This window comes from Penaeus monodon, chromosome 12, assembly GCF_015228065.2.
Source record: "Penaeus monodon isolate SGIC_2016 chromosome 12, NSTDA_Pmon_1, whole genome shotgun sequence".
NCBI classification, from domain to species: Eukaryota; Metazoa; Arthropoda; class Malacostraca; order Decapoda; family Penaeidae; genus Penaeus; species Penaeus monodon.
The window spans coordinates 48,322,896-48,344,469 of record NC_051397.1 but is presented as its reverse complement, the minus strand read 5'-3'; the positions used below and the strand labels follow the sequence as shown (position 1 = coordinate 48,344,469).

The following is a 21,574-nucleotide window of genomic DNA, read 5'->3' as shown; positions in this document are numbered from 1 at the left end:
ACGACTTTACTTTTACTAAAATGCATTTTTTATCTTTTTATGACAGGGATTATGATAGCTTACTTTCCTCTGAAAGATGAAGGAACTCGGAAAATTTTATTGGATGATCTGGACAATTGGGATGATTGTTATGGTCGTTATGATGAAACAGAAGATGACAGGCTTAAGAGGATGACTTCTACCTTTTTTACTAGACCCCCTTCACTAGCCTACATCCAGCACCTCCACCTATCGCCTGATCTGATCTGAATAATGAGTGCATTTTACCTCAGATAACAAACTCCGCCCACTGAAAAAAATACAAACCAAGTAATGTTTGTCATAATTATTTTATCGTTCAATTTTTCTTTTCATCATAAATGTTTTGGGGGAATTCAGTGCAGGCACAATGACATTCATGCTGATCTATGAGTATTTTGACACCTTTATGTTTATTTCAACAAGAGGAACATCATAAGAGTCTGAAAAAAATTAATCTTTTCCTCTGTTTACAGCTTTGCCCTCGCTTGGCAGCCAAATCTTTGTCAAAACACACCCAGTCCAATGGCCAAAAGAGAAATTTGTATCCAATTTTCAAACGCAAAAATCTCAGTTTTTCATTTCTTTCTTTGAGCAGGTGATCAGTGATATAGTTTTCATAAAATACATCATTTCCATCTCATTGTTCTTACAATTTGGAAGATCCCAAAATTTTTTTTTTTTTTTTTCCAAAATGAGGCTTATCTCAACTTCCTAGGTATGAAATTATGCCCTTTGCTATAACCCAAACTTAGATATCATCTACCCGTGAACTGTAAATTTCGATACGTATTTCCTTAAAACCTTTGAATGAAAAAAGACAAAAAAACTTGGTGTAAGTTCTTTTTAGGTGTGAATAAAATAATAGAAGATTGAAAGGTATAGCTCAGTAAACAGTAACCCGTTGGATCCATGTGTGGCTAGGCCTGACCACACAAACACTCATGTGTAGTATTAAGACTCCCTGCTTCCTATTTGCAAGGTTATTAGCTCTTTTTCTGCAGATGTATTTTTTGTGTTCTGCTATGGGCAGTGACAGTAACAATAAGTAATATTTTTATGACAAGACATTCTTGTCACCTGGATCCAGCAGATTAAGAGAGTAATGTTTATAGAAAAAGAGAAAAGCTAATAAAAAAGGTGGCTATTCTTGCTCCTATACTTGGTGCTTTATGTAGAGAAAAAAAATTGCAAAAATCAGTGGCTTATCACTCAAAAAATAGTAATTCAATCCAAAAGTGTAGTGAAATTATACACCCCACAAAATTTCATTACCTCATACCTAAATGGGCAGACTGCCTGACATTGGTCCATCTGATCTTGATGGAGTCCCACAACGTTTATTGGAATAATGGTATGACTTGATACAATATGATATTACTTCATCTAGTCCAGATGGTTTAGAAGTGATGGTCTTTGAACTCTGAAAAAAAGTTCTTGAATCCCTGGTTTTATCTTAAGGAACTTTTGTCTCACCTTGGTTAAGGAATCAAATAGTGGACAAGGCATTTTCCAGCTTACTATGGTAATAATGGATTCCTTGTAATTCTGATTAAAATTACATCATACAGAAAAAAAGCTTACCCATTATAATCAGTATTATTGGCTATTAGAAGAAATCCATTATAAAAGCATGATCACATATTGTTATTATCAAGTATGAATAAAACACATTTATGGTATTTTGTAACATAATAATTTTGCTATGGCTTTGTTACAACTGGAAAATGTGAAAGAAAATATTATCAAAATGGCTATTAATGGCCAGCATCATTGTTGCATGTCCCTAACCAACCTAATGTAATGCAATATATCATTATCTAACATATGTTTGATACACTTCAGCCAACCAATCTGAGTGCGATATATCTCACATTGTCTCAGATAGGAATTTATATTTTCATTAGTTACGAATAATATCATAAGTTTCTTGATAAAAATTTCTATTAGAAAGGTGCATAAAATGTTTCTGTGCCTTTTTAGAAGTACATCAAATGATGTTTAATCAATATGGATAAAATCAGAATTCAATCATGACAGTCCTTGGAACAACATGGTAAGCATTTCCGTGTCCGTGTCAACTTCCACTTCCACTTTTCATAACAAACAATGTATGTAATAAGATAATAAGCAAATAATAAGGTAATAATCAAAGAGTGGTGCATATAAATAATGGAAGTTGCAGAGTAGTCAGGTACTTTATTAAGTACTGTAATGGTTTTCCATTTTCTATTTTTTTATGGGAAATTAAGGAAAATAACTTTCCTTTTTCAGCTTCCATATCATGATTTGTAGCAGCCATGATACATGATATGATGTAGCAAAGTGTTAGGGGTTTTGAGATTATAAAAAAGAGGCTTTTAATGTTAGGTACCATATAAGAATACAGTACATCCCACTGATGCAGGGAGTATACAATCATTATATACAATCACTGTGATTTTGATTTACAAGCACTGTCACCACAGTTTTGCTTAATTAAATTTGGAGGCTCTGGAATCACTTAATCACCATGGAGTAAATTTTCAGGACTACCTGACCTCACTTATCCCATTCCCTGGATTTCTGGGAAGAAAAGTTTTGATTTTCATTACTAGTATTATTCTTAACAATACTACAATAACATTTATATTAACAATTACAACATTAAAATTATAAGGGAAGTAAGAGATTTTTCTTTCTTTTTTTTATATAAATTCAAGTAATGGAGTAAACAAGTGAGATCAGGTAGCACTTAACCCATAATTGACGGGTAGCATTCATAGAGGCCGGGGCCTCGCTGCCGGGGGCTTATATCGTCGCCCGAGCATGCGCGACCACTCATGCCAAATACCAGCATCCCATGCCGTTTCTTCGTAATACTACGAAGATATGATGTATTTTCAATTTTCATTATTTTTTACAGTCTCTACTTGCCAAACTTCCTGATAAATCGAGACTGAAGGGTATTTTTGTTGTTATATAGACTCCATAGTTGATCATTATTCGGTCTATAGTCCGAATAAAATAAGCAGTGTGTGGCATCATGGAGTTGAAATTGTCGGTTTGTTGCATTTTTTTTGTTTGTTGCATGGTAAAACTGAGAAAGTGTTAGAACCGACTTAATCACACTTCCACTGGCAAAAAAATCATCTTTTGCCGTGATTGTAACAAAAAAAAACTCATGGCATGTCCATGCATACTCTATGGCATGTGCGTACGTGCCTCCGGCAGATGGTCCCGACATGCCATGGCATGTACGTACATGCCACCCGTCGGCAATGGGTTAAGGAACCAGTAAGAATATTTTATAGAGAATTGTCTTTGGTACTTTGGTAAAGGCGAACCCATATTCATGGGTACTTCATGTGCCATAATGGAACATGCACTTCAGCTGCTCAATGGAAAAATTAGCATGGGAAAACTTCTAACTGCAGCTTATATGATTTTCTAAGAAATAAAAAGTTTGAAGGGGTGGTAACTTTTCAAAGACCACATTCTGGGCCAAATACGAAAACTGTTTAGTACACACAATGTACATCCATCAGCAATAGGTTATTTGCTAAGATCTACAAGAGCTCGATAAATCATTGAGACAAAATTTCACTGCCAGCATCTAGCATCCACATCATTTTGAGTGGATTTGAATGTTAAAAGTATTCAGATGCACAGAGATCAGGTAAGATGAAGCAGACATTTAGACTGGTTGGCTGAAACGAAAAGATACAGTCACACTGGCATTGTATCATCACCATATCTCTAATATATATTTTTTATATAACATTGTTGCAGCAATATCATATAAACTTAAAAAAAACACTGCTGGTTGGTTTGAACCCTCCTTTCTATATTTTTTTTTATTGAAAAGCAATCATCTCTACACTTCCAGTTTTTATCTCATGCAGCCAACTATATTACAAATCAAAGCATAGCAAAGAGTGAGCCCTAGTTATTTTCCAGCACCTGAGGGTTATCATGACATGTGACTGGTTGTAATATACAATAATAAATTTCTTTATAAAAAAATAGGTAAGATAATATGTATCTTAGAATTAGTCAACCCATCAATTCCAAGTCCCATTTTCCCTCTAAATAATAATGTACACACCAAAAAAATTACCAAGTAATTAATACAACCAACATGCATCTTTTCCCAGTTAAGAAATAAAATACTGTCATAATCTAATCCCTAAAACATTTGCATCATAAATAAAGATAAATATTACCCCAAAAGCTAAGGAGGAGATGAGTTCCAGGAATATTAAAGGGTAAAAGCAAAAGATCAAGGTAATCATTCATAATAATTTACCTATCATGATGCACATTCACAATAATCATGGGATGTTGTCCCTAAATTGCTCAATACTATGTTCTGGTAAGACAGAACTCAGGCAAAGTGACTTGTGAAACACCCTCCGGGGGTTATTCTGTCACCCACCCTTGTCTCCAAAATCATTACCTTGTATGTTCTGGCAGGACTGAGCCTAAGCAAATATTTGAACCTATTACAGGTCTGAATGAGTTTTCATTATAAACAAGATTTCCAGAAAGGCTGTGGTTATGTTTATGGAATTATTATGTGATGTCTACTGACTATCTTTCTAGGAAATCCAGTGTGGAATTCTCGTACTCTGCTGTAGAATATCACAGTACCAAATCAGTCACTATGTTTAATGCAAGGGACTGTACCCCCTGTGACCCCCTTCCTGGAGGGCTGCTGCCCCCCTAACCCCTGCCCAGTATAAAAACAGAGAATCCTTCCCGTAATCATGGCAGAAGAGAGTATCGGACGGACTGAGTGTAGGGCGTTCACTCTACCCTGCCGTGGGTTAAGTGAGAATTCCACCCTGTGCATACACAACCAGAGCTCCCAGAAAACTATTCAATAGATACCGCATTACACTACTATAAATATAGTTATTTGTTACATAAAGGCCAGGTTGTTTGTTATTTTTTAAAGGAATTAAGGTTGTTATTCATGGGTCCTAGTAATTATTCCCAGATATTTTGCAGTGAAACTGACTTAACCTTCCAAACTGATTTAACCTTCTACCTAGCCATGCTGTAACTGATTTTAATTTCAACTGCCTATCCTTTGGTCCAGTTTATAATGTCATGCAACCATCTATTACTATCAACCCAAAATATGTCAATTGTCTTGTCACAGTAAGGGCAATTCTAATTAGCTCACTTGAACTCCCTCACATACATCATCTACTACACTTGTGCCCAAATTCTGGCGTTGTTTTCTGCAAGTGCTGGTGGAGTTCCTGGAATTTAGGAGTTTTACAATCTCTATTGTATTTGTGACGAACATAACAGAGAAAAATGCTTCTTAGAGTTTCAACAGATGGTAAGGTAAGGTTCTTCAGGTTGAATGTCAGGTCACATTTCCATTCATGCCTAAAGAAACTATGACATGATTACTAGTGCCTTGGAATTCATCAGAATATGGAGTCCTTGTATTGTTTACAAAAGCCATGGTCGTCGAACATTAAAACATTCCAAATACAATATCGCACAAAATAACCTCAGAAAGAGAATTGTTCAGATAAAAGTTCCCAGAATTATGGTTAAGGTCTGCAGCCTGTGTGGTTACTTGGAGAAAATAGAGGCTAATATCATATCATTCGATGGTTATAAAGTGAATAGTTCCTACAGACATACCTTTGTGATCTCTCATTCCATTGTGGTTACCCCTATGCTTAATGAATGTCTCTCCTAGGTAGACACGAAGAGAACAATATCAATATTGTCGAGTTGGCAGATCTCCCACGTCAAACTTCTGCTGTGTTCGATTCCTCGGCGTTGCTGCAGGTTGCAATCAGTTAAGTTAGATGTCGTAAACTGTGCCTATACAGGTATACAAACTCTAGGTTTATCATGAAGATCTTGTTAGGCCTCAAGTTTAGTTATATTTATGTTTTCATTGTGTATGATAATGACATGTAATGCCAACATCCCACGATTTCGAAGTAAGGGACATTGTAAACAATCACAATTCACTTCCTTTTCTAAGTCAGTCAGCATACTGCCGAAATATATACACGGAAACTCGTCTTAATATTGCCATAAGAAAAAATACATCTTTGATGTATCTATTTTAACATTAACATTAAATTATTTTAGATAATTTACTAAAAGTTGCCTCATTGCCAAAATTAGGAAGATATAAGTTATTCCACTGAGCCCTCGCAGTTGGCTCACACTGTCGCACGTGTGTTTGGTCTACCCGTGCTTACAAGTAGCGATTCAGGACACTTGACTTGCCTTTATTTAAGAACATGAGGCAGAGCTACGGGTGATATAGGCTGGGAATAAGTCTAAGACCTTACAAAAGAAAAAGGAACAAGAGGATATCAAGATGAGAGCGTCTAGTTTGGTACAAGAGCTTCGTGGGAATCTACCCATAGCTGGTAAGAGATCCAAGTGATGATGTTAAATCGTGGTTTGGTATTTCATAAACTTATGACAGAATTAAGGACCAAGAGACCAAGATTACCTTTTATGAACTCTGCATAGAAATTGTAGTTATAGTGTTTCAGTTATCTACGGCTTTGAATCACACCCAGCTCAGAATATGCTATAGTAATATTATCCTTGCTTTTTCACAATTAGATATGTATTTCTTTGTAATGAATAAAAATCAATTTAATAATATGACAATCTTTGATAAGATATACTGATTTTGCTTGGCACAATATCATACTTATGACAAATTTGGTTACAGTTTTTGTGGGGGACAATCAGGTTTTTGCAATTGACAGTCTGTAAAATTGATAAGTTAATGAAATCTAAGGCAAATTTATATGAATGCTGCATTCAGAACTTCTTGTTTGTCCAGACAACTTGTCAGGACCACCAGAACAATGAGGCCACATTTGGAATCCCTTCTGAGGCCTTCATAACCCATAGTGCAACCAACACAAAAGTAAACATTCATCATTTTATCATACCGGTGTTTTTATTTTACGCACTGCATAGGTTTTGTAATTCTTCTTATGCTTAGGAGTTGCTTAGGTAACTTACTTTCAATGTACAGACATTGAGCGCGGGAGTCCGCTACATGTAGCAGAACTTCTGTTTCCACATGTTCTGGCACATTGCCATGCGTACAGCCGCACCCCACAGACCAAGTGATATGTTATAATGTATGTGCATACGTGACCCTTCGGGAATGAGTTAAAATGTCATAAAATTACTTGTCAGTATCTGAAGGTTGCTTGTAACTGTCATTGTTTACATACAAATGCATTTGTGACATCTTGCCCTCATCACCTTGCTGTGAAGGAGGGTGAGATGGACGAGATGGACAACTTGTCCCAGACACTAAAGTAGGGGTTTGGAACAGTAAAAACATCTCATCCATCTTATCACAGCATAAAAGGTGACGTGACTCTTATAAACAAGATTCAGAATTCTTCCTGAAGTATGATTTGGTCAGAATGAATTTGTAAAATTGTAAAATGTTATACCATGTATCTCTACATTTAAATAATGGAATTGAATTTAATTGTAAGTATCATAGTTCTGTATCAGACAACTGTTATTTTCAGTTTGTTCAGGAATTCTCATTAATGAAAAGTGTTAGATTTGGTACAATGTTTGTAAATGACCGTATGAGTTTCATTATTATTGTATCTGGAAGGCATCTTTGATCATATATCCTTAAAAAGGATATATAACTATTATTCTCACACCATGTAGATACTCTAAATAGTAAAAAAATGTAATTACCCCTGCCCCCTCCCTCAAAAAAGTAGGTAAATAAATAAAATGAAAATGAAAAATTAGATGTACATGTAGCATATTAGTGATGTTTACATTCACATATACATACATTTACATATACATAAATAAAAGTTATATATATATATATATATATATATATATATATATATATATATATATATATATATATATATATATACATATATATATATATATATATATATATATATATATATATATATATATATATATATATATATATATATATATATACACACACGCAGACGCACGCACATGCGTACACACACACACACACACACACACACACACACGCACGCACGCACGCACGCACGCACGCACACACACGCACGCACACGCACATGCACACACATATACAATATGATGTAATATCGATAATGATAATATATGGAGAGAGGGGGAAAGAGCGAGGGCAAGAGTGAGTATGAGCATATGTGGTTGCTGAAGCTATGGAACTAAAGAGCACAACTCTTGTACAGTAAATTTCATTTTATTCAAATTATTAACTAGTATTTCTTTCAGTTGTATGAACTTCTTGTTATTATTGGAATGGTAAAGTACTACATTGGCTGATGCCAGAACCCTATCTCACCTAAATGTCTTAAGATGTTGCCCTCTGAGCAAGAGTTAATAGTATTATATATCTGAGAATTTAATAAATTTGTTTTGATAGATTTTTAGTAGTTTTATTTAGTGCAAGGTAATAATGGTAACAGTAATTTGTATTACAGTTTATTAGTAGCATCTGCATTTGTCCACACTTTGTATGGGCCATGACACTCTTTAAGTATAGGTGGCTTGGTGATAGCATTGGGAGGGCTTGACAGTCTCAGCCATCATGTTGCTTACAGAGCTACATGCAGCTTCATGCATGGAGTACCATGTGCACATTGATTGCAGTTGCCTTCAAAAGCATTAGCCTTGTGGTATATTATACATAAAGAAAAGGTAGTCAGAAAAGCTAAAACATAGCAAGGCCTAAACTGTAGGGCTGCACATAAACATCATGGCACACACCATGTCAGGCAATAAGCATGAAGAAAGTATTCAGAATATCTTTGCTAGACCAATCACAAAGATATTGGTGTCAATGGATTCCTCTCACTCTCTGCTACTCATATATAAATTATGCCACAGAAACCCCCAATATCTACAATCGTGGCCCCAATAGGAAGGGAGGGCATTGAAGTTACCTGGGAAATTGCTTGGTAAAATATGAATATATACAGAAAATTGGTCAATATATAGTTAAATGTCCCTGCCCTGGACAATAAAGAAATCACCATGTATCGCAGGATAGAACATAGGATAGACTCGGCATCGTGCGCTCCCACATATTGGAGCACAATTTCTGTGGTACCTCTCCCGCCTCACCCCACTATCGGGGCCAAGAATGTGGGGGTTTGGTGGGGATTCCGCTGCAAATGTCCTACATATATGGGTAATAAAGAGTCAAAGAAATCCATTGATACCAATATTGTCCTGATTGGTTACGCAAAGGTATTCTGAATATTTACCCAGCATGCTTATGTTCATGCCATGTATGGACCATGTATGGTCGTAGTCTGTAGTTTTGATACAGTGAAGCCTAACTGCAATTTTCTGGCCAGAAATCCCACAAACGTTTCCAGCTACCATGGTGCAAGTTTTCATGATAGAGGGACTGTAAATTGTGGTGGGGCTAAGATAATGGTAGGATAATATACACATCTTCAGTGAGGTGACCATTCTTCACATGGCTCAACATGCCATCTAGACACAAATGGTTAAGATACATTTTATGTCAATGTATGAAGTTTCTTTTCTGAAAGCTCCTACAATTAGTGCAAAAATAGGGGTCAGCTTATGATCACAATGACTTGTATTTTTTGTTTGTTGGTTTTATTTTTGTTTATGCAGCTTATTTATTGTGTATTGTTTCGGGATGACTTTACAAATATGTTCAACTTATTTTGTCATATATATTAAAAATGCTCACTTTAAAATAACCAGTTTATTTTCTTTTGCTAACATATTCATACTTTACAGCTCTACAACAGTTCAACAAGGATGTTGAAGAAAGTAGTAATCCCCAAGAGATCATAGAGGACCTGCTCTATGTTTCCCCTGAATGTGCAGAAATTATGAGGTTACTGCGGAAGGAAAATATCAGTTCAAATGAACTTGCAGTCATTCTTTCCAGCTTTAGTCACATACTCCTGAAGTAAGTAGTATATTATCTTTATTCTTTTAATCTTTTCCTCCTTTCTTCTTTTCTTCTTTTTTCTTTTCTTCTTCTTCTTCTTCTTCTTCTTCTTTTCTTTTTCTTTTCCTCCTTCCTCCTTTAACTCCTCTTCCTTCTCTCCTCCTCCTCCACTTCTTCTCTTTCTTCCTTTCCAAATCTGATTTAATGTATTGACACAGGAGAAGGGTTATTATTATTTTAAATATTGGTATTTAAGATAATCCTTAACTTAAATTACTAATTTACTGGGGTAATTATATTTTGATCTTTATAAGGCATCTATATACCAAGCATGTGTGGGGAACTAATGTGCAGAGAAAGATTTTTGATTTATATATATATAGTTTAAAGACATGTACAATTCTGTGATTATCTAGCTATGTGTTGTTATTCATCTTATTGGAATAAAGGTTTAAAAATATATTCCTGTTCTCAAATGTTATTGCAAAAAATTTGATCACAGTTTATTTAGGTTTTAGGAAATGTTTATATATTTGATTATAGACGAAATTACAATATAGAACTATTAACCTAGTAACAGCAGGAAATATTTGAGAAAAATCAATTGTATTATTGCACTCTGCTTTGCACTTCAATGATTGGCCAACACACAATAGCATGCATGAGATCTCATCCCGGCAGTCAAGATGTAGACAAGTGACATGAATTAATATCACTTATCATCTGTGATTATTTGCCATGACAGGATATTTTATCACCCATTAGTAACAGGATAACACTTTGTGCACAGTCTGCATCTAGTATAATGCCATGGAGGCACTGCGCTTAAACAGTGGGTGGCAACCCTACAGATACCATGGTGGTTTGTTCGCAGCTGGCGTCATTTGGACTTAGAGGATAGTTGTTCAAAACCCACAGATCCGAGAGATGTGCCATATGTGCCGTACATGCTTCAAAGTATATATTAAAAAAAAAAAATAATAATAATGTTTTTTCAATATCTCCCTCTCTCCTCCTCCCTCTCCCTCTCCCTCTCCCTCTCCCCTCTCTCCCCCTCTCTCCCCCTCTCTCCCCTTCTCTCCCCTTCTCTCCCCCTTTCCCTCTCTCTCTCTCTCTCTCTCTCTCTCTCTCTCTCTCTCTCTCTCTCTCTCTCTCTCTCTCTCTCTCTCTCTCTCTCTCTCTCTCTCTCTCTCTCTCTCTCTCTCTCCTGTTAGTGTCAGAAAATTTGAAAACATGTAAAATTGAGTACATGTAAAAGTTGATGTCAAAGCAATCATGTTCATCACATTTTGGCAAGCAACTGGGAAGAGTCACTGAGGTGAATTCAACAAGAGAATAACCCTGAAGTGCATGCCTGACCTATACAGATATATGCCATTTGGCATATATCTGCTGCTGTAAAAGATCACATACATTGGGTTAAAGATTTATTAGAAAAAAAGGGCAAATCATTGAAGAAGAATAGTGGTAGATAGATAGATTTTGAGGAATTATTTATATCCCCGTGTAAACATTGTTACACAAATAATATTTCCAGTCTCTTTATGGAATTTGATTAAGATAGATAGGATTTTTAGTAGTCTTTCTGGATCTCTATAAAATATACATATATATATATATATATATATATATATATATATATATATATATATATATATATATATATATATATATATATATATATATATATATATATATATAACCATTGTATTTTTATTGTATAAACTTGGTGGAGGAGAGAAATGTAAAATACAAATTATGCATTTTTTAAAATTAATGTTCGTATAACAATATCTATGCATATCTAGAAATTCCATCTTTTTTATAATAGCCTGTAAGCTTTCACTTATGCTTGTTAATTTATACAGTATTGCAGGAGAGCTAAAGAAGTACAGAAAGACAGGTGTCTTCATTACTCAAGAACTCCTACATGATCATATTCATCACTTCTACCAGTTGGTGTCACCAGCCAGTATAAATAAAAACAGCAGAGCAGCTTTACAATGCCTTACAGGTAATGTAATGATTGTTGTATGTATAATTGGTATTATCATTGTTATTTTTATTTTGTTATTAGTGTTACCATTGTCATTATTATTATTACCATTACTTGATATTAGTTATTTTGATTTTTTATTCAAGTTTCCATTGTTGTCATTAGAAGTAGTAGCAACAGTAGTTACTACTACTTTAATGCTATATTAAGCCAAGCTTAATATAGCATTTCTGTGATAACCATCCTAAAAAGGATCATGAGGATCATCACAGTAACCTACTTGACCAGCCATCTCAAGTCAGATTCTTATTGTGAGCTTCATTATTCAAGTCAAAACTAAAATTAAAAAAAAATAAAATAAAATAAAAAAATCATATTCATCTTTGTATAATTCACAAATGCCTATGATTCCATCAATAGAAGTAGAATTACAAATTGTTACAGAGGGTCAAGGGCAGGAGAGAAACATCTGTTTTTTATAAAACAGAATGGGTAGAGGCATCTTACTGTCACCTCTTGAGCTTTGCCTCTTGACATTTAACCCGCTCCACACAGTGATAGTGGTTTCAGTGTCATAAAGCACCGGTGGAATATACTGTGATGCCAACATTGGCATCATAATTCCATTTTATTTTAGTTGCTGCTGATTGATCCTGTATTCTGTTCTGGCTCAATTTTTTAGACTCTATATTACCCTCAAGATTCTATAGCTCCTCCCACCATCCCTCTTCCCACCAATCATCTAGATTATGCCCCACCCTCTACCCAAAATGAGAAAGAGAGAAAAAGTTTACCATAGTTTACTGTGAAATGAACTTGAGGCTTTATTGAATCTTATCTTTCAACTTTGTGTGTGTGTGTGTCTGTGTATGTGTGTGTTAGAAAGAATAAAACACCCAGAGCAAAACAGTTAAGTGTGTTAAAACACAAAGAGTGTCCCTGATCTTCCAGCCAGATCCATGTAGGCTTTCAAAGGGGCCCTAGAAGGAGACTACATTTGGCCAAAGGGCCAAGAGGGAAATAATGTGTGGGTTTCTTTTCTGAGGCCCACAACTTGCAATCCACTAGTGTGACCATACCCTGATGAATTATTATCTTAATAGAAAAAAAGGACCCATTACAAAAAAATACTAATGTTAACCCGTTATTGCCGGGCATAAGAATTCACTGAGATCAATTAAAATCTAGTGATATCTGGCAATGGCCAGGCAGTGGGCGCTCTGGCGCGTCGCTGCACGTACAAGCTTACCCTGCCGAGAGACCCGTTTTCTGTGACATGTCTACACGTGAACCGTCAATAACGGGTTAAGCTAGATTACATTTTGGCAAGCATATATTACAGGACCTTGTCTTTACCAGTAGGATAAGAAATAACTCCCTCCTTTATAAGATGCAGTGTTTATTGTAATATTAATCTAATACCTTAAGAAAGCTAAATTGCCATAAAGCCTAGATTATGGGACTCCATATTAATATGGGAGCCTACCCCTACATGAGGGTAAATGGCAGCTGTGTTTCAATGTCACATAAACAGAGGTAATATCCGGGTTTGTGGCTTTGATACAGACATACATGAAATATTGAGGCTTTAGTGGTATAACAGTAGCATTTTATGCATGCCCTTGGTGAGATGGCCATTCTTAGCTTGCCCTGACATATATGCCATCTAAAGGCAGAGTTAGCATTTATTAGATAAATTTTTTCACATGACAAATTTTTCAGAAATGCTAATGAAAGTTTTTTATGTTGGTTTCTTTATCATCAGGGATGGTTATGATTGGATATGAAACTGCAACTGAAGTGTTAACAAATTTAGACTGGAAGAGAATGAATTTAAATATTCTGTTGAGTCGTCGAGAGAGTGGAGTTTCTAGAGACGTTCGTGCATGGTGCATGTACTTTCTTTTGGCCTTCCTGAATGCACCAGATGATGTGACACTTGTCAAGCAGTTTCTTCAAAATGCAGGTAAGATTTATTATTATTATTATTATTATTATTATTATGTATATTTTTTAGTGCTGTTATAATACTGATGTTACTAATTTACGTGAAATAATACATAAATGTGTGTTTTCATATTTATTTATTTAATTATTTTTACAGAATTGCTGCCATCAGTTTTTCCTGGCCTTGTGTGGGACCCATGTGAAACTGTCCTTAATGTGTTAAAAGTGTTAATGGACTCTGTGTTGCATAATCCTCATGTAAGCAAAACCAACAAGGTTCACCTGTTCACACCAGCTACCACAATGCCACTTTTACAACTTTATAGATGGGTTGGACCCGCAGGCAGCATATCTAAAAAAGATTTTGAACTAGATGAGGAATTAGCAGCAAAAAGAATGAAGGAACAAGAACAAATCAGAACTGCAGTACACAGGCTCATGCTGACCTTGTGCACAAGCTATAAATATGGCATTGTTTTCAAAGAAAAGGTGGTGAGACAGGGTGAAATCTGGTCCAACAATTGGGCTGTTGGCAAGATCCTATCAAGTCTTGAAAGCCCATGGAAATTAGAGGAAGGAAAGGACCTCCTTGTTAAAGCAATAGGATACAGTCCAGACCTCCTGAAGTCATACCTATTTTCCATCCATGAAATTCTTTCACCCCGAGCATCATCAAATTTTATATCAATCATAGACATGTTAATCAGGATTCTGGAATACCAGAAGCCTTGGAGATATTTGGCAGAGAAAGGTTTAAGAGGTGTCCAAGTAGCACTAGTTCCAAGCCCATTAGGTGAAAAGTTTTTCAGTATCCTTCTTGAGTCTGAAAATGAGAGCTGTAGGCTCTGTGCAGTGTCACTGATGAAGACCATTCTATCAAAAACAAGTGAAACTGTTAAGCATTTGGAAACAGACAAGTCTTTGCCCAGAGGAAAGTTTCTTTCCATGCAGAAATATCTGCTAGGGAATGTTCATACCTACTTAGGTGGGGTCAGTGGTGTAATTAAATGCTGGCAGAGATCTACAGGCCAGTTACCCTTTAAGAAAGGAGATGGTAGAGAAAGCACAAGGAAGTCCAGCACTGAGTTACTCATTCCTATTGTTAAAGTTTTAATTCTTTGCCAAGAATTATTCCCAGCTCATGCAAATGAAGAAGCTATCCATTCTTTGAACCTGTTACAAGTTGTTCGAAATTTGACTGATAGTAATGACAGTAATAATGAGAACAGGGCAAAAGCAGTAGAGATGAAACTAGAACTGCAGTTTTTGTGTATAGAGTGTTTATCAGGTTCTAATGACAGACATGGCATTATTGTTGACAATTTTGCTTTAGGAGGTGCAGAAAATCAGCAGGTTGAAAAAAGTATGTTGTATCAGTTAATCATGACTTATTCTCAGGCAAAGGAAGAAGTTTCATCTTTTGACAAAGAAAAATTGAAGACACATACTTTTACACAGAAATGTTTAGATATAATATCAAATAGTTTGATTCATAATGGCCTCACTGTTTATGAAGGAGATCTAAGTTTCTGGTTGGATTACATAAAGGACAACTCTGTCCAGCTTTCAGCTTTCTTGACTCATGTCATCCAAAAGACTGTCTTATCCCTTAGTGAGTATACAGATCTTCTTATTGAACTGGCATCATCTGGTTTGCAGGCTAGTTATGACACTTCATTTATGAAGGAACTAGAGGAAATGGATGTCATAGACAATGAAGACATTTCTAATCTTAACTCTACTCTACCGTTTTCTCGGCTTGTGCCAGCAGCTGTTGAGCTTCTAACAGCTAATCCAGATTCAGATTGTATACAGTACTTTTCTCGGGTGGTAAATGATTACCTTCATACACTGAATAATCCTATATATCTGGCAGATTTTCTTCTAGACAAGGGAAATATACTAACACCTGAATTAAAGCAATACTTAAAGTATTGGAGCCAAGGCAAGCTATCTTCAAAAGCAAAGACCCAAATTTTGAGTAACACTGACAGTCTGGCAGATATTCTTAAACATGTCTTCATGAGTCGAGATTGGTCATCGGTTGAAGCTTTGTTAGAGGCTGAGAATTTGCATCTGCTTATGAAGGAGAGTAATATTATTTTGACAGCACAACAAGTTCTTGTTTACTTAGATAAAGAGCTATCAGGAGATGATAAAAGCAGTAGAAGTAAACTGACTAAGAAATTTGTATATGTTCTGAAAAACATGTCTGCAGTACTTGAGCAAGATGACCAGAGCCAGTCAAAAAAATTAATTCAAATAATTTTAGAATATCATTCCATTCTGTCAAACTACCGGCCATTTTCCTCAACTAAGAAGAACAGTGTGACCAGTCTTGCTCATACCTTTATTTCTTTAGTGCTTTCAAAATATCCAGATCTTGCACCTGTTACATCACCATATTATGATAAGTTGTTTAAAGACATAAAGATGCACCTGCTTCAACAAGATGAGGAAATAGATTTCCTAAGTCCTGTGATACCATATATTTCTTCAGAACATGTACTTTTAAGTTATGCTCAGGTTGAAGATCTCTTCATTGTTTGCTTGAAATCATCCTGCACAGATTCAGTATCACTAAATAACTTGTTGTTAGAGCTCCTCAAGCTTTTGTCACAAATAACAAGTGCAAAAAGGAAACCAAAAGTGCAGTCAGTAAATTTGATGTTGGTAAAGTATTTGGAGTGGAGTCAACAAAGGGAAGAACCAAGGGATGAAAAGAAGCAAATGATGTCATTTCTTGAGCAATTGCTGATAGAGGTTTTGACTGCTGAAGAAGTTAAACATCTACGCTCAGGTTTGTGTAAAAGTATTTATTTATAAAACCATTCTGAGTGAATTACATGTCCTTCCATGATTGCTGAAAGTTTTCAATACAATGTTTAGTTTATATCCATTCAAAGCCTCAATAGCATAAAATTACCCTCTTATTATATGTATAATCTCTCAACAGATGACTTGAAGTCTCTCCTTCACTCTAGCCCACCCAGTTCCAAGCTGTGCTGCCACATTTTGCAGCTACATCCACCCCATGCAGTCATTTTTGCCAAAAAGCTGAAGAAGCAGAAATCACTGATACCATCCCATACAGCTCTTTTAGCATTACTTGCAGCGCAGGAAGAAAGCGTACCCACAGTTGCTGTAGTTTTACGTGATTTGGCTGAAGATCTCAAGTCTTGGGCTCTCACGATGGAAGAAGAGAAAGGAGGATACAACAAGCTCTTCAGCTGTGCACTGAAATTTGAAATATTTGGTAATATAGATGGATAGATTAACAAATAAAAGATATGTTAGTGTATAGAGAAATGGGTAGATGTAGATAAAACCACTGATATATGTGTGTGTGTGTGTGTGTGTGTGTGTGTGTGTGTGTGTGTGTGTGTGTGTGTGTGTGTGTGTGTGTGTGTGTGTGTGTGTGTGTGTGTGTGTGCGCGCGCGCGCGTGCGTGTGCGTGTGTGTTCATACATACATATATACATATATATATACATATATATGTGTGTGTGCGTGTGTGCGTGCGCGCATGCGCCATGACAGTACAGTGGGTTAAAGAAGTTTACCAATATATCATTGAGAAAAAACTCACTTTCAACAATTGACATACTCAGAATAATTTGACTTTTTAAAGATATGTATATCATTATATTAGAAGATACCTTAAAGTGATTTTATTTTAGGAAATACATTTTTAATGAAAACTTAAAATTTTCAGATCAAGAAAGCTTACTTGAAATGTGCAAGAATTTATATGAGAAGATAGTCATCAGGAAGGAGGCACCACCTAGGGAATATCTAAGTTTGGTACCAGCATTTAAAAAAATAGCTGATACTGGTGTCAAGCATAAAGCATTACCTTTAGGTGTCAACTTGACTCTCCTACACATCTGCCTTAGTAGCATCAGGACCCTTTTCAAGAGGGAGGATACAGAGTTGTTGAAAGAAACAACCCAGATTGTGAATGATATTCTTCCTAGTATTAATTCATCATCACTAAAGAATAGTTTGCTAGATAGCAAGTTATGGCCAGCATATGTAAAGCAAGTAAGTTTCTAAATTTTGGTATATAATTTTAGAAAATGTATATTGAAAAATGTATGACAAAATAATTTTTTTTCTCTCTCTCTCTTGAACTGGAATTGAAGTAACTTCTTTTATAGGTTTTGCGGCATAGCTTCAGTGATAGAACATTCTGGGACCAAGCCTTGGGCACACTTAGACCTGCGTTTAGCAATAAGGTTAGAGAGAAAAGGGAAACGAAGACAGCTCTTCCATCACATACTGTCTAATCAGATGATCTTTCACATTCACATTATCTAGAACTAATGTTCAACAGAAAGAAACAGAGTGGGTCATTGAAAGGTAAGTTAGTGTCTTGGCATTTTATGTTTGGTAATACTTATGTCATGTTTTAGAATTTGTACCCCCCCCCTCCCCCACCTGAAAAAGCTCTTACTTATATGGAGTAGTAAAAAAGAAATATATACAAGGAGATAACTGTGATACAGAAAAAGCAGTGTAAAGAAGAATGGACTCTATAGGGAGACTCCCCACTCCCTTGCTCATTGTTTTCAGTGGGGAGGGATTAGGAGACGGGATGAGGCACATGTAGTGGATCACCCCTGCATGGACCCCAACCCTCGCCTCAAACTTGTGCATGGTCTTTTCTTCTCCTTTCCATTTCTCTCTTCTTCATCCCCTTGTTCTATCCACTTATCCCTAATCATTAATTCATGCACCTATTCACACACAAAACTTGATCATAATGCTCCCTAGCCCCTTAACTCCTTCCTTCTTCTAACAAACCTTTACCTATCTACTATACACCATCAGCTACCCTTTCACCCCTCTTGTTACCATCCTTCTCCTTTTAACGGTTCGGTTCATGTACTGAGCAGGCCGTGGTTCACAGTATGATACTTAATAGTAGTTTTATGCATGTGATGCTCTTGGAGTGAGACGTGGTAGGGTCCCAGTTCCTTTCCACGAGGACTGCCGGTGTTTGTTACCTTTTTAGGTAATCATTCATCTCTATTTTATCCGGGCTTGGGACCAGCACTGACTTGGGGCTGGCTTGGCCACCCAGTTGGCTAGGTAGGATTTGAGGTGAAGTCCTTGCCCAAGGGAACAAAGCGCCGGCCGGTGACTCGACCCTCTAAAATCAGATTGCGTCGTTGAACAGTCCGACGCTCTAACCATTCGGCCACCGCGGCCGTGACGATCATGGGCTTCCATGATTCTTGTTACCATACTACTCCATAATACTGTTAAACATAAATTTGCTCTAATGAGCATTCCTAACCTTGTCACTACTTCCTTATCTAGGGCTTTGCCCCAAGCCTCTCACAATCTTTATATTTGAATATGCGGATAATGACCTTAGATGTTGATGCTGCAGAAAATTTTCAATAATTTAAAATAAATATATAGGGGGTGACTATTCAGGGATATGGCTAGAAAAAAGTGCCCAAGCAGTACTAGATTTAAAGTGAACATTACATTACATGGATCAATGAAAAGTGCAGGGGGGGGGGGGGGGAATTGTTTGCAACAATACATAATTTGGCTGCACAATAATCATAAATCATGCGGTCATGTCAAATAAGGTTATAGTGGTTTAAGTATGGAAAAAGGTGAAATTTGAAAGAAAACATCATGATTCATAGGAATTGTCCAGTTGTCTAACAGAGAAGGTGATTGCTTGGCAGCAGGACTTTGTCAACTGTAATATCAAAGTTATGTGACGAGAGACCATGATTCCCATCTTATTGGGTGATATGGGCTTCTATGTACTGTAGACCAGCGGGATACTAAAGGTTGGAAAATGTTAGGTTTTTTGTAGTATTGGCTTTGAGAATAGCTAAAGATATTAATGTAGTATTAAAGCTTGTACAGTATTCTTAATGTTTTTGTGTGGTGTATACAGTATTGACTTATAGATATAAAAATGTTCAAGGTTTTATTACTATTATGAGATGTTGTCTTTGCTCAACAGATGCTGTGTACATATGACACAAAGGGCTTCATGGACACCATACAGCCCATTTTGTGGGTGAAGCGGCAATTGCTCATTTTGGAGTACATCCAGTGACAGTAATCTCTGGAATTAACCCAAACAACAGCAGGCATAGCATATTAGACAAAGACAAGATTTTGAAAACTTGAAATAAATTTGAACCACTAGTCTTCCCTAGAGGTAAGGATTATATAATGTATTAATCTGAGGAATGTTCTCAGGTTATTCGACTTTGAGATTAAATTTTTATGTAAAGAATTTTAAAAATTAGAATTATATGCAAACAAGTAAATGTTTGTAAAACTTAAACAGCATTCATAATGTCAATGAAACAAGGTCCTGGAATACTTAGGGACACACAAGATACGATTATCTTAATCCTAGCAGCAATTAACTAATATTATATTACTAATGCGCTTTGGATCATTCATTCAGCCACAAGACGGGCAAAGTATAATCCGTCTATATACGACATACGGTTCCTGGTTACGTCCCTAATGACGTACTTTGACAAATCATGAAGAGGTGGCAGTCTTGATTAGCTGAGTGTGGGCAGTGGCATGGGGTTTGCTCTCATGACCATCTCAACTCTGATGCCATGTGGGGAGCCGGTGCTGCCTCTTGAGATTTATGTGGAAAGGATGGAGGATACTACGCGGTTTAAAGTGATTCATCACCCGGAAGAGAAGCTCAGCAATTGTATTTCAGAAGCAAAAAGACATGGAGGGGGATGTTTGCAATATTTTCATTTTCTTGATTTTGATTTTCTTCGTTTTTATTTATATATTTCAGATTTTAGATTTGAGAATTGTTACTGTAGTTTCAGAAATTATGTGTTGTTTTCTAATTTATTCTGCAGACATAAAACATTTAATCATTGTTATCGACATTTCCCCACCATCTAATAAATCAGTTGAAACAGTTGTGTTAAGTTTTTATTGACTCTTTTGTTAGTTTATGATGATTCTTGTATTTTTGAATATGTATATTAATGTGGACATCCCCCACCCACTTGTTTCAGACAGGGTTCGTTTGAGGTTACCATGGTTTTGGTTAGTGGAGTTGTTAGTTGTACCTTTGATGGTTTGTGTAAAACGTTCGTCCTCCCACCTTTAACAACACAGTTCTTAATCCGTTCATCATAATGATTCACAGCCTTCACCACCGAAGTATCCAGCTGTTATGAACTACTTGTTTCTGTAAAAAAACAGCATTTGATAGAATGAGGTAAAAGGTCCATATCCAGTAACATATATGAATAAGTTAAATGTAAAACCACCATTATCATATAGGAATCACAAAAAACTGAAAGTTTGGAGACTGAATCATCAAACACTTTGAATAAAAGGTTCTAGATTTTTTTTTTTTTTTCTTCTTCTTTCTTTCTTTCTTTTTTCTGTTTTTTTTAAGTATTCTATTTCGAGATTTTTGACAAAATTCAATACACACAATTTGTGTCTTTATGCTAGACTAAAAAAAGTATAAGTGTAGGTCATAAGAAAGTTTCGTAGAAATGTCTATATTCATTGTTTTATTAATCCATTGAATCTATCACATGGCCCAAAATAGGGATTAAGCGTACTTGTGTAGCCATTTCTGACAGGTTTGCGGCCGTAGGGCAGGTGCATGGAGCGTCACTCGTGTGTAGTGACATAGACTAGAC

At 36.0% G+C, this 21,574-nt stretch overlaps 1 protein-coding gene across 1 annotated transcript; it reads left to right on the top strand.

The window, feature by feature from the left end:
* Positions 1–6,190: 6,190 nt before the first annotated feature.
* On the top strand, positions 6,191–19,639 carry LOC119579737. Its single transcript, XM_037927637.1, is given in 9 exon segments — positions 6,191–6,413; positions 9,796–9,970; positions 11,821–11,966; positions 13,714–13,914; positions 14,053–16,695; positions 16,852–17,151; positions 17,611–17,939; positions 18,056–18,257; positions 19,584–19,639. Coding segments are annotated over 9 exon segments (4,104 nt in total). The 5' UTR covers positions 6,191–6,361.
* Positions 19,640–21,574: the final 1,935 nt, after the last annotated feature.